The sequence below is a fragment of the Physella acuta genome, unplaced genomic scaffold (genome assembly GCF_028476545.2).
Source record: "Physella acuta isolate Inbredline_101_S28 unplaced genomic scaffold, ASM2847654v3 ptg000680l, whole genome shotgun sequence".
In the NCBI taxonomy this organism is placed as follows: Eukaryota; Metazoa; Mollusca; class Gastropoda; family Physidae; genus Physella; species Physella acuta.
Window position 1 is genome coordinate 73,267 of NW_026732199.1, and position 14,230 is coordinate 87,496.

The 14,230-nt window shown below is 41.6% G+C and overlaps 1 protein-coding gene across 1 annotated transcript; it reads left to right on the forward strand.

The window, feature by feature from the left end:
* Nucleotides 1–444: 444 nt before the first annotated feature.
* LOC131949255 (BMP-binding endothelial regulator protein) lies at nucleotides 445–8,537 on the forward strand. The gene is made up of 8 exons (XM_059311066.1): nucleotides 445–507; nucleotides 1,817–1,916; nucleotides 2,199–2,305; nucleotides 2,795–2,935; nucleotides 3,517–3,706; nucleotides 6,353–7,019; nucleotides 7,750–7,898; nucleotides 8,248–8,537. The coding sequence occupies exons 1-8, from the start codon at nucleotides 445–447 to the stop codon at nucleotides 8,436–8,438; spliced, it is 1,608 nt and encodes a 535-aa protein (XP_059167049.1). The 3' UTR covers nucleotides 8,439–8,537.
* The last annotated feature ends 5,693 nt before the right edge of the window (nucleotides 8,538–14,230 follow it).

Below are 14,230 nucleotides of genomic sequence, written 5' to 3' on the forward strand. Positions count from 1 at the left end.
CACCATCTCTAAAGTCCAATGTTTATGTTATAGACTGGTGTTGTCACCATCTCTAAATTCCAATGTTTATGTTATAGGCTGGTGTTGTCACCATCTCTAATGTTTATGTTATAGGCTGGTGTTGTCACCTTCTCTAATGTTTATGTTATAGGCTGGTGTTGTCACCTTCTCTAATGTTTATGTCATAGGCTGGTGTTGTCACCATCTCTAAAGTCCAGTGCTTCACTCCGTGTTACAATGCCGTGTCTGTACCTGGCCAGTGCTGTCCAGTATGTCAAGGTGAGTCACCTTTTGATCAGATTCTTTTGTTTACTTCCCTGTCAGCTACACTTATCTACACCATTATATCTAACCATTCTATCCTACCCACCTGGCTATCTAAACACTGTTTGTAACCCATTTGTCCACTAATTTTTTTTTTCAGGCTGTTATTTTCGTGGACAGATGTATAACGAGACAGAAACCTTTCGACTCACTTCAGACCCGTGCACAAGATGCACGTGCAAGGTGAGTTTTTATAAGTTTGTTCCCTACTGTAAACCTCGGTCATTTGACAAGAATCTACACAACTCGTAGGTCTCTGCTCTAGACGTAAGTGTGTACTCTAGATATGAGTTTGGTCTAGACGCTGGTCTAGACGTAAGTGTCTGGTCTAGACGTGAATCTCTGGTCTAGACGTGAGTCTCTGGTCTAGACGTGAGTGTCTGGTCTAGACGTGAGTGTCTTGTCTAGACGTGAGTCTCTGGTCTAGACGTGAGTCTCTGGTCTAGACGTGAGTCTCTGGTCTAGACGTGAGTGTCTGGTCTAGACGTGTCTCTGGTCTAGACGTGAGTGTCTGGTCTAGACGTGAGTGTCTGGTCTAGACGTGAGTCTCTGGTCTAGACACGAGTTTGGTCTAGACGTGAGTGTCTGGTCTAGACGTGAGTCTCTGGTCTAGACGTGAGTCTCTGGTCTAGACGTGAGTGTCTGGTCTAGACGTGAGTGTCTGGTCTAGACACGAGTTTGGTCTAGACGTGAGTCTCTGGTCTAGACGTGAGTCTCTGGTCTAGACGTGAGTGTCTGGTCTAGACGTGAGTGTCTGGTCTAGACGTGAGTCTCTGGTCTAGACGTGAGTCTCTGGTCTAGACGTGAGTGTCTGGTCTAGACACGAGTTTGGTCTAGACGTGAGTCTCTGGTCTAGACGTGAGTCTCTGGTCTAGACGTGAGTGTCTGGTCTAGACGTGAGTGTCTGGTCTAGACGTGAGTCTCTGGTCTAGACGTGAGTCTCTGGTCTAGACGTGAGTCTCTGGTCTAGACACGAGTTTGGTCTAGACGTGAGTCTCTGGTCTAGACGTGAGTCTCTGGTCTAGACGTGAGTGTCTGGTCTAGACGTGAGTCTCTGGTCTAGACGTGAGTCTCTGGTCTAGACACGAGTTTGGTCTAGACGTGAGTCTCTGGTCTAGACGTGAGTCTCTGGTCTAGACGTGAGTGTCTGGTCTAGACGTGAGTCTCTGGTCTAGACGTGAGTCTCTGGTCTAGACGTGAGTCTCTGGTCTAGACGTGTCCGTGGTCTACACGTGTCTCTGGTGTAGACGTATGTCTAGACGTGAGTCTCTGTTCTAGACGTGAATTTCTCGTCTAGAACTGACAGACGAGACTTACCTGTATGTACACCTGACAGACCAGACTTACCTGTATGTACACCTGACACACCAGACTTACCTGTATGTACACCTGACAGACCAGACTTACCTGTATGTACACCTGACAGGCCAGACTTACCTGTATGTACACCTGACAGACCAGACTTACCTGACGTTTCTCTGACTTCCCCCAGCAAGGAACTATCGAGTGCCAGCGCCAGGCTTGTCCCGTCCTCAACTGTAAACCAGAGTTTGTCTACCAGCCTAAGGCTGAATGTTGCCCCAAGTGTAAAGGTTCGTTGCCTTCATGTTCAATTTGTTGTTTTTTTTTTTTACATATTCCGTGTGTACATGTTCCTTGTATATGTGTTCCTTGACTCCAAGATAATTGTCTTCCTATAAGCCCAGTACATTTGCCGGTTCCCATGTTCGTTGAGCTGAACAATTTTGTTAGTGGTGTTCCGGTTGAGACTATAGCACATAGCTCGACGCTTTTTTGTGACGTTGTGTTATTCTTTGTCCGTGTGTAACGTTGTTATAAGATGTGTGACTTTGATGCCTAAATTGATTTGTTAGGTACACGGTCCCTGTATGATGTCAAGAAAGGTTGTTTCTTCGTCACACGCGTCTACAAGAAAAACGAAACCTTCGCGCCAACAGAATGTTCTAGATGTCGGTGTAAGGTAGGGGCGAGCTTGGTGCAGCTTGTTAACGTCCTCAGTATGGATCATGATGTTGTCCCACTTATGATATCTTGATGTTGTCCCACTTATGTTGTCCCACTTATGGTGTGTTGATGTTGTCCCACTTATTATGAGTTGATGTTGTTCTACATATGATGTGTTGATGTTGTCCCACTTATGGTGTGTTGATGTTGTTCTACATATGATGTGTTGATGTTGTCCCACATATGTTGTCCCACTTATGATGTGTTGATGTTGTTCTACATATGATGTGTTGATGTTGTCCCACATATGTTGTCCCACTTATGATGTGTTGATGTTGTCCCATTTATGATGTGTTGATGTTGTCCCATTTATGATGTGTTGATATTGTCCCACTTGTGATGAGTTGATGTTGTCCCACTCCCACTTATGATGTGTTGATGTTGTCCTGACATTGAGGTCATGTTTTGATCTATCGTGTAACCTTCACCTTGTTGACGTCACCAGACCAGAACCTCCGTGTGTCAGGTGGTCACGTGTCCACCCCTGGACTGTGGCGAGCAGGACAGGATCCCCCAGCCAGGCTCTAAGTGCTGCCAGAGATGCCGTGAGAAGAAAGACTGCAATTTCCAGGGCGTTATGTACAAGGTATTTAACGGCAATTTCCAGGGCGTTATGTACAAGGTATTTAACGGCAATTTCCAGGGCGTTATGTACAAGGCATTTAACGGCAATTTCCAGGGCGTTATGTACAAGATAATTAACGGCAATTTCCATGGCGTTATGTACAAGGTATTTAACGGCAATTTCCGGGGCGTTATGTACAAGGCATTTAACGGCAATTTCCAGGGCGTTATGTACAAGATAATTAACGGCAATTTCCATGGCGTTATGTACAAGGTATTTAACGGCAATTTCCAGGGCGTTATGTACAAGGTATTTAACGGCAATTTCCGGGGCGTTATGTACAAGGGAGTAACTGAATGACTATGATTTGAAAGTACAGAATAGGGAAGCATTGATCAAGAGTCAAAGCGGAGGTAGGGGCGTTAATGAGTGAATACCTGTAAACTTTTTATAATAAAACTGAGAGGTTTCACAAGCTCATAAGTAGAGACAGTGCTAGAACATCAGACAGTTAAAACTGTTACATAGTCTTTTGTGCCAATAACATTCGCTTAGTTAAAAGTACTCAGCCTTTATTGAGTGAGCCCCACACTATCTTCCAGCACAAGGAGGAGTGGAAGCCGAACGTCTGCATGCAGTGCTCCTGTGATAACGGCACCACGTACTGCCAGAGGGAAAGGTGCAGCAACTCGCTATGGTGTCCCCAGGGCTACAAGCTCTTGCTGGCAGAGGACGAGTGCTGCCCCAGGTGTATTGAACGTAAGTCAGAGTGCTGCCCCAGGTGTATTGAACGTAAGTCAGAGTGCTGCCCCAGGTGTATTTAAGTCAGAGTGCTGCCCAGGTGTATTGAACGTAAGTCAGAGTGCTGCCCCAGGTGTATTTAAGTCAGAGTGCTGCCCCAGGTGTATTGAACGTAAGTCAGAGTGCTGCCCCAGGTGTATTTAAGTCAGAGTGCTGCCCCTGGTGTATTGAACGTAAGTCAGAGTGCTGCCCAGGTGTATTGAACGTAAGTCAGAGTGCTGCCCAGGTGTATTGAACGTAAGTCAGAGTGCTGCCCCAGGTGTATTGAACGTAAGTCAGAGTGCTGCCCCAGGTGTATTTAAGTCAGAGTGCTGCCCCTGGTGTATTGAACGTAAGTCAGAGTGCTGCCCAGGAGTATTGAACGTAAGTCAGAGTGCTGCCCAGGTTATTGAACGTAAGTCAGAGTGCTGCCCAGGTGTATTGAACGTAAGTCAGAGTGCTGCCCCAGGTGTATTTAAGTCAGAGTGCTGCCCCTGGTGTATTGAACGTAAGTCAGAGTGCTGCCCAGGTGTATTGAACGTAAGTCAGAGTGCTGCCCAGGTTATTGAACGTAAGTCAGAATGCTGCCCCAGGTGTATTGAAGTCAGAGTGCTGTCCCAGGTGTATTGAACGTAAGTCAGAATGCTGCCCCATGTGTATTGAAGTCAGAGTGCTGCCCCAGGTGTATTGAACGTAAGTCAGAGTGCTGCCCCAGGTGTATTGAACGTAAGTCAGAGTGCTGCCCCAGGTGTATTTAAGTCAGAGTGCTGCCCCAGGTGTATTGAACGTAAGTCAGAGTGCTGCCCCAGGTGTATTTAAGTCAGAGTGCTGCCCCTGGTGTATTGAACGTAAGTCAGAGTGCTGCCCAGATGTATTGAACGTAAGTCAGAGTGCTGCCCAGGTGTATTGAACGTAAGTCAGAGTGCTGCCCCAGGTGTATTGAACGTAAGTCAGAGTGCTGCCCCAGGTGTATTTAAGTCAGAGTGCTGCCCCTGGTGTATTGAACGTAAGTCAGAGTGCTGCCCAGGAGTATTGAACGTAAGTCAGAGTGCTGCCCCAGGTGTATTGAACGTAAGTCAGAGTGCTGCCCCAGGTGTATTGAACGTAAGTCAGAGTGCTGCCCCAGGTGTATTGAACGTAAGTCAGAGTGCTGCCCCAGGTGTATTGAACGTAAGTCAGAGTGCTGCCCCTGGTGTATTGAACGTAAGTCAGAGTGCTGCCCCAGGTGTATTGAACGTGTCAGAGTGCTGCCCCATGTGTATTGAAGTCAGAGTGCTGTCCCAGGTGTATTGAACGTGTCAGAGTGCTGTCCCAGGTGTATTGAACGTAAGTCAGAGTGCTGTCCCAGGTGTATTGAACGTAAGTCAGAGTGCTGCCCAGGTGTATTGAACGTGTCAGAGTGCTGTCCCAGGTGTATTTAAGTCAGAGTGCTGCCCCTGGTGTATTGAACGTAAGTCAGAGTGCTGCCCAGGAGTATTGAACGTAAGTCAGAGTGCTGCCCCAGGTGTATTGAACGTAAGTCAGAGTGCTGCCCCAGGTGTATTTAAGTCAGAGTGCTGCCCCTGGTGTATTGAACGTAAGTCAGAGTGCTGCCCAGGAGTATTGAACGTAAGTCAGAGTGCTGCCCCAGGTGTATTGAACGTAAGTCAGAGTGCTGCCCCAGGTGTATTGAACGTAAGTCAGAGTGCTGCCCCAGGTGTATTGAACGTAAGTCAGAGTGCTGCCCCAGGTGTATTGAACGTAAGTCAGAGTGCTGCCCCTGGTGTATTGAACGTAAGTCAGAGTGCTGCCCCAGGTGTATTGAACGTGTCAGAGTGCTGCCCCATGTGTATTGAAGTCAGAGTGCTGTCCCAGGTGTATTGAACGTGTCAGAGTGCTGTCCCAGGTGTATTGAACGTAAGTCAGAGTGCTGTCCCAGGTGTATTGAACGTAAGTCAGAGTGCTGCCCAGGTGTATTGAACGTGTCAGAGTGCTGTCCCAGGTGTATTGAACGTAAGTCAGAGTGCTGCCCCAGGTGTATTGAACGTAAGTCAGAGTGCTGCCCCAGGTGTATTGAACGTGTCAGAGTGCTGTCCCAGGTGTATTGAACGTGTCAGAGTGCTGCCCCAGGTGTATTGAAGTCAGAGTGCTGCCCCAGGTGTATTTTGAACGTAAGTCAGAGTGCTGCCCCAGATGTATTGAACGTAAGTCAGAGTGCTGTCCCAAGTGTATTGAAGTCAGAGTGCTGCCCCAGGTGTATTGAAGTCAGAGTGCTGCCCCAGGTGTATTGAACGTGTCAGAGTGCTGCCCCAGGTGTATTGAACGTGTCAGAGTGCTGCCCCAGGTGTATTGAACGTAAGTCAGAGTGCTGCCCCAGGTGTATTGAACGTAAGTCAGAGTTCTGCCCCAGGAGTATTGAACGTAAGTCAGAATGCTGCCCCAGGTGTATTGTAGTCAGAGTGCTGCCCCAGATGTATTGAAGTCAGAGTGCTGCCCCAGGTGTATTGAACGTAAGTCAGAATGCTGCCCCAGGTGTATTGTAGTCAGAGTGCTGCCCCAGATGTATTGAAGTCAGAGTGCTGCCCCAGGTGTATGAACGTAAGTCAGAGTGCTGCCCCAGGTGTATTTAAGTCAGAGTGCTGCCCCAGGTGTATTGAGTTAGCACTTCCTACTCCCCAGACGACGCCGTGTGCTCTGTGTTCGGTGACCCCCACTACCGCACATTTGACGGACTGATGTACAGCTTCCAGGGCACCTGCAAGTACGTACTCACACAAGACTGCTCCGGCAACGATTTTCTCATCAAGGTCAGGAACGGCGTCCGGTTCTCTTCCGGCTTTGCCTGGACTCAAATGCTGGTGGTGTTTGTCCACGAGCAGCGCGTGTCTATGCTGCAGAACGCTGTGGTCAAGGTGAACAAGCACCGCGCCAGACTGCCCTACACCCAGCCCGGCAACTTCTCCATCGTCCGAGAGGGGCCGCTGGTCAAGCTCCGGTCAAGCCTGGGGCTGGTGGTCACGTGGGACGGGGACAGTTTCCTGGAGGTCACGGTGCCGACCAAGTACAAGCACAAGCTCTGCGGCCTGTGTGGGAACTACAACGGAATGAAATCAGACGATCTGATTGGTCGAGACGGGGCCGTGTACACCAATGGTCACGACTTTGGCCAGACGTGGAGGACAGGCAGCAAGAAAGCCTGCAAGGTGCGGCCCCACTTCGTGGAGAGCAAGCCGCTGTGTGACAAGGATTCCAAAGCCAAGCAAAGAGCCCAGAGAATCTGTAGTATCTTCTTCTCTAAGGCTTTCTCCAAGTGTCGCCTTCAGATAAGCGTGGATATCTACGTCAGGTTTGTTACGCTGTGTTTGTCTAAAGATTGTTTTAAATAAATAAAACAGGTGTCTAATTTTAGTCGCAGGAATCCTGAAAATGTACAGAAGACCGTGTAGGTTTTTGCTATTAAATTGTAGTGTCTGTTTCCATCTTTTAGCACATAGAATATGTTTTGGATCTGGCGCTTAAATCTGTTCATATATTACCCAACATTGGTGATATCTTTTGGCTGTTTGTTGGGAGATTGTATTTTTATTTAATCAGCTGATTAGTTGGTCTCTAAGAAAAAAAATTAAATCAAAATAATGAAACACGAACTTCATTAATGAGGACGTCAGTTAATTGAGTGAGTTATTTCGTGTTTTAAAAGACGTTTTTGTAAACCAATAAAAATGTATTCATGTGTCCAATGTTGACATATTTCAGAAAATATTTTAGAGAGAAATTTCTGTTTGTAAAAAACCAAACCTGCAATTTTGTGGGAGAATGTAGGCTGAAGTGTGAATGTGAGTGGGTTCTGGCTTTTTGCGATGATGGGGAGGGGAGGGTGTAGAAATCTTGCAAAAAAAGCGTGATGTCATTTATGGATATTCTGATTGACGTTAGCTATATTTTGATTGGCCTCAGCTATCTGTAACAGTAAAATATTGTGAGTGTCTTTAGCTATCTGTAACTGTAAACTATCTGTAAGAGTAAAATACTTTGATTGGCTTGAGCTATCTGTAACTGTAAACTATCTGTACCAGCTCCTGTATCACAGACATGTGTGACTGCCCAGCGGGTCGTTACTGTGCTTGTGAGGCCATCCTGGCCTACATTAGTCAGTGTACCAGGTCAGGCATCAGCATCAAATGGGACAAGGTCAAGGATTGTGAGCACCCATTAGCAAAAGCAGGTTGGTTCATACTAGGCATTTTAAAACTTGCATTACATCTAAATCAAATCATGTACTAAACATGTAGATCTATATGATTAAAGATTGTATTATCTGTGGTTTTATGTAGGATTTTCTTACTCGCCCTGATTTGTTTAATTTTGAAAACATTAATTCAAGAGGAGGGTTAAGAGAAATTATCGGTTTAAATTAATAAATATAGTAGGTTATAGTTCAAGATATGTTTAATAATTATTCTATTCTTTATAATTTGTGGTTGTTTTCCTAAAATTTCATGTTTTACAAATCTAGTCACAAGTACAAGCAAGGGAAATAACTAAAACATTGTTGGTGTTGTTTTGTTTGCCAGCAGTTCAGTCCTGCCCACCGAACTCGGTGAAGATAAACTGCAATGAGACGTGTGTAAGAACCTGTGTTGACCCTACGGCACAGGCTCCCTGTCCAGACAAGTGCTCACATGGATGCCAATGTCCAGCTGGTCTTGTGCTACATGATGGAAATTGTTCGCCATTTTCTAATTGTCCTGTGATATTAAATTAATTTGTTGAATTTTATTAGCTAATAAGTAGGAATGATTAATTATTAATTAATTATTATTAATTAATCTATTCTAAATTCTAAAACCTGTCCAATATTAGAATCAAGAGGATATCTATACTAGATCTAAGTCTTATTTATTTAGTTTAACAATTTATTATGTCATATATGATATTATTTATATTATTAAAAGTCTGGTGGGGTTATTTTTAATTATTTAAAAATATTCAATATAATTATATAGGCCTAGTATATAGATTTAGAATTAAAATTGTGTGCACTGTAATCCAAATTTTATCATTGGGCGATGTTAACTTCAGTGTGTTTATTTACTGTATAAAATTAGCTTTAAATAGCTTATATTTTGGAATATCAAGTTAAGTCTTAAACTAAGTTTTTAAACTAATCAATTTGCTTTGTTTGAATGTCTTCTGCACTGCATTAAAGAAACACGGTTTAAACTTTAATTGCATTTCAAATTTAATTAATTATTAAAACATTCCCTATCATGCAGATTTATTGACATGGTTTAATCCAACATGTAGCCTTACATTTACAAGTCAGGTGAAGATATTTTATTTGAAGGTCAAGGTTCTCTCATGTTAACCTGTAATTTATATAAGTTCTATGAATTCAACACCCATATTTTATCAGCTGTTTTACAATAACATCTACCTCAAATGTGTCAGCCAGTATAAATTTACAATTTTAATGTCTGTTTTAGTGATGTTTATTTATATTGTTTCATACTGCAAAATTATCTCAATAACATATTTGAAAATTCAACTAAGAAAAATTATTGTTACAATTTCTACTATAAGTTAGATTTTATAAATGATATATCATCTTTTTTTACTTTAAATTAAATTGTATTGTTTGTGAAGTTTATCTCCAAGCTCATCTCAGAAAATTTGTAATCTTCAAATTTCTCATATTTTACAAAGGAAGCATACATGTCATACTGCTTGGGTATACACCTGCAGCGCAAGGAATTATCTGACAATAAATAATACTAGTGTCAATACATGTAGCTATGGAATTATCATACAATAAATAAACTAGAACATAGACTTTCTCTCATACAAATATTTATGATTTAAAGTCAAGAAATATTTTTGGTGACGGCTGTGATCCTCGTGTTTTATGAAGCATTTTTTTTTGTTTTGATGTTTGTAAGATAATTTATTCAAGCACCATGTGCTGAAAATTCCATTCATAACTTTTACTATGTTTAGTGTTTATATTTCATTGTATATTGTGTCATTGTTAATATTTGGTTTTCCAAGAACTTTGTTTTGCTTGTGTCTTAAAACTTGATCAAAAGTTTGTTTATTTAAAGCAAAATGTGGATATAGTGCACATAGATGTTGAGAGCATATGTTACTGATTTCAATGCTTTTGTTCTATTCAAACCATGGTTGAAGACTGCACTTAAGCCCACAGCAAAAATTCGCCATTAAATTATTAGGCAGAGCTGCTAGTAATCAGGCCAAACATACTCATATGTACACAGTTGTGTGTTCTTTATTAGCATTTTTAAATAACTCAGGAAATTTTTATCTGGCATATCTCAGTTTAAAGAAAGAACACTTTTGGTGGATATCGTCTATCTGCATAATTTTAAGAGCTCAACACAATTTGAGATGAATGGACATTTTCATATTCAAGCAATTAAATATGTAAACAGTAAAACAGTAGGCCACTAAATTTCCTATAATTTATAATATAAAATAAGCCCACTTAAAAACACTGGGCACATTTTGATTTAATTTTTTTTTTTTTAAATTAGCTCACTTTAAAAAAAAAATTATTTTAGCCAAGTAAAAAAACTATGACTTTTTTTTTTCATGTATACTGAAGTTATGAATCAAGAAACTCTGAAATTGTATTTGTGTAAACATCAGTTTCTCCTTTCTAGCAATACTTTGAGAGGAGCATAGCTGAAGTGTTCACATTATCACATCACTAATCTCTGAACAATTTTATTAACTATTTTGTTAGGGTAGTTAGTGTAACCTTTTAAATTAAATTTTTACTTTCCAGTTAAAGACAGAATTTTAGAATGTAATTTTTTAAAATTGTCTTTTAAATGGACATAATTCATTCATCACAGTACATACTACTAGTGCTTGCATGATTTTAAAACCTGATTTTGTTTTACACAACTTTAACATCTTACACTTTGTTTTAAGTTAACATTTTATGAAACAACACTTGGGATTGAAAACTGACCAAAACAAAAAATCAAAACCTACCAGCATTACTTGACAAAAATAACCGGATGTCTTTAACATTATAAGCTATGTTAACAAACTAAATTATAGACCTACCTCTAAATATGTAAAGCATAATTGTCTAATTTCTAATTTTGAATGGAGGGGACAACTAGTCATTTATATTATATCTTAAAAAACAGTTTACTAGCACAGAAGCAGAAGAGGTATAAGTGGAATAATTGCTGCAAAATTTTACAATTCCTTTTTTTTTCAATTGCGATCTTAAATTGTTAGGTTTGAAATTACTGTTCATCCTTTGAGCAACTAAATTGAACAGGTCTGCCCAAATTCTTGTTGTTGTCATAAAATGAGGCCAAATCTGGTGTACAACTTTTAAAAGTCTAGCTTGGTTTATATCCTGTAATAATATAAAGTGAAGTCAATTTTGGCTGAGATCAGTTTAACTAGCACTTCAATAAGCAATCATTATTTTGTGTTAGTAACGAAATCCCATTATTCATTTACTCTGAATAAAAATGGCATTTAACTGTATCACTACCTCATTATAATGCATTTATTAAGTATGATTTGTAATTTATTATTTAAATTAGTTTGAGTAATATATTTTTAATTATTTCATGCGTAGCTAATTTGTCAACTTTCTAATAAATATGAACCAATTGTGAAATTGAAATTTGTTTAACAACTTAAGCCAGCTCCCAGTTAACAGCTGATGCCTGAAATTATTCCACTTGTCTTGTGTATATTTTATTAATGGGCAATGATTAAATGCTTATTGTTGTGATTTGTGTAATTCATTTGTTCTTCAAAAGTTGAATTAGAAAGAACCTATCCACTTGGATAGCGGCCTTGAGTGTGATGTTAATTTGCAGTGATTAATGTGTTGGTTGAAAGAGCTGTACATTATCAACACATTCGTTCAGCAACACATCTCTCAACACTTGCTAGAACTTAAAACTATTAGGTACACACACCAACCATTAGGCACACACACCAACCATTAGGTACACACATGAACCATTCGGCACACAAACCAACCATTAGGTACACACACCAACCATTAGGCACACACACCAACCATTAGGTACACACATGAACCATTCGGCACACAAACCAACCATTAGGTACACACACCAACCATTAGGCACACACACGAAACATTAGGCACCCACACCAACCATTAGGTACACACATGAACCATTAGGCACACACACAAAACATTAGGTACACACACACAATGTAGGGCCTAACACGTATAATGTTCACATCATTATTTAAAGTTTTGTTGTGTATTTACTTCTCATATTCAATTTGTTCTTGCAACGAAATAAACAGCTTCCAATATCAAAGTTATTGAAACACACAGTTAAGTCTGTAGCATACCTAGCTAAATCTCTACCATACGTCAGGCATGTAGAGAGAAGTCTAATACAAGATTGTTCCATCAAAACCGCCGGTGACAAAATGGCCCTGTCAAAAATACCTTTGACACTTTGGCTCCCAATTTTTGAGAGTAGTAAATGGAGTCCACTTGTGGCAATTGGATTTGTTGGCCATGCTGTCACCACATAAAGAAAGAAATAATTGTACTTCTATAAGTTGACTTCAGTTCACTATTTGGGCTCATGCTAACATACAATCTTTTTTACATTTGAAAGAATAAACTAGACAAAAGAAAAAAAAACAAAGCATTTATTTTGGGTTTAAATTAGGATTCTTCGTATGCTAAGATATAAAAAAACAATATTTAAACAAGCACAATTATTAAGAGATGAACTATCTATTAGAATAGTGTTAGCATAATGATTACAATTTGGAAATACCGTTAGGTAATAAGTTATTTTTTTTTAAAAAAGCAAAATGTTTATCTGATTAATGATAAGTTGCTACACTAATACATGGAAGCAATGAGTGGAAGAACCAGGCACTGACCAGTCCCCCAAATGGTGCCAGATTTGCTAAATAATTACATCTAGGGCCCATCTGACCACATCACTCTATCATGGTCTGAGGTCCATCTGACCACATCACTCAATCATGGTCTAGGGTCCATCTGACCACATCACTCAATCATGGTCTGAGGTCCATCTGACCACATCACTCAATCATGGTCTGAGGTCCATCTGACCACATCATGGTCTAGGGTCCATCTGACCACATCACTCAATCATGGTCTGAGGTCCATCTGACCACATCACTCAATCATGGTCTGAGGTCCATCTGACCACATCATGGTCTGAGGCCCATCTGACCACATCACTCAATCATGGTCTGAGGCCCATCTGACCACATCACTCTATCATGGTCTGAGGCCCATCTGACCACATCACTCAATCATGGTCTGAGGTCCATCTGACCACATCACTCTATCATGGTCTGAGGCCCATCTGACCACATCACTCTATCATGGTCTGAGGCCCATCTGACCACATCACTCTATCATGGTCTGAGGCCCATCTGACCACAGCATGGTCTGAGGTCCATCTGACCACATCATGGTCTGAGGCCCATCTGACCACATCACTCTATCATGGTCTGAGGCCCATCTGACCACAGCATGGTCTGAGGTCCATCTGACCACATCATGGTCTGAGGCCCATCTGACCACATCACTCAATCATGGTCTGAGGCCCATCTGACCACATCATGGTCTGAGGCCCATCTGACCACATCACTCAATCATGGTCTGAGGTCCATCTGACCACATCACTCTATCATGGTCTGAGGTCCATCTGACCACATCATGGTCTGAGGCCCATCTGACCACATCACTCAATCATGGTCTGAGGTCCATCTGACCACATCACTCTATCATGGTCTGAGGTCCATCTGACCACATCACTCTATCATGGTCTGAGGTCCATCTGACCACATCACTCTATCATGGTCTGAGGTCCATCTGACCACATCATGGTCTGAGGCCCATCTGACCACATCACTCAATCATGGTCTGAGGCCCATCTGACCACATCACTCAATCATGGTCTGAGGCCCATCTGACCACATCACTCAATCATGGTCTGAGGCCCATCTGACCACATCATGGTCTGAGGCCCATCTGACCACATCATGGTCTGAGGTCCATCTGACCACATCATGGTCTGAGGCCCATCTGACCACATCACTCAATCATGGTCTGAGGTCCATCTGACCACATCACTCAATCATGGTCTGAGGCCCATCTGACCACATCACTCAATCATGGTCTGAGGCCCATCTGACCACATCACTCTATCATGGTCTAGGGTCCATATGACCACATCATGGTCTAGGGTCCATCTGCCCACATGATGGTCTACATCAAGCTGACAAAATCACACACATAACATAATCAAGAGCTAAGTTCTAATCAAACAGCAAACACTAAGTCTCATCTAGTTTGTTGTCATATTAATAAACTAGAGCAAATCAAAGCATGAAATAAAGTGGGTATACATTTTGAGCTACTCATTAACATTACCTTAAAATTAATCAAAATACTTTTCATCATTCCTTCCATGAAGATAAACAAATATAAAATAAATGAATAAAACATTGTATGAGCCAGGTAAGAAAATG

Bases quoted from the DNA above. Each gene is read 5' to 3' on its own strand.
- LOC131949255 (XM_059311066.1), top strand. From the start codon at position 445: ATGTATAACGAGACAGAAACCTTTCGACTCACTTCAGACCCGTGCACA. The intron at 508-1,816 runs GTGAGTTTTTAT...GACTTCCCCCAG, and splicing joins GCACAAGATGCACGTGCAAG to CAAGGAACTATCGAGTGCCA. The intron at 2,936-3,516 runs GTATTTAACGGC...ACTATCTTCCAG, and splicing joins TCCAGGGCGTTATGTACAAG to CACAAGGAGGAGTGGAAGCC.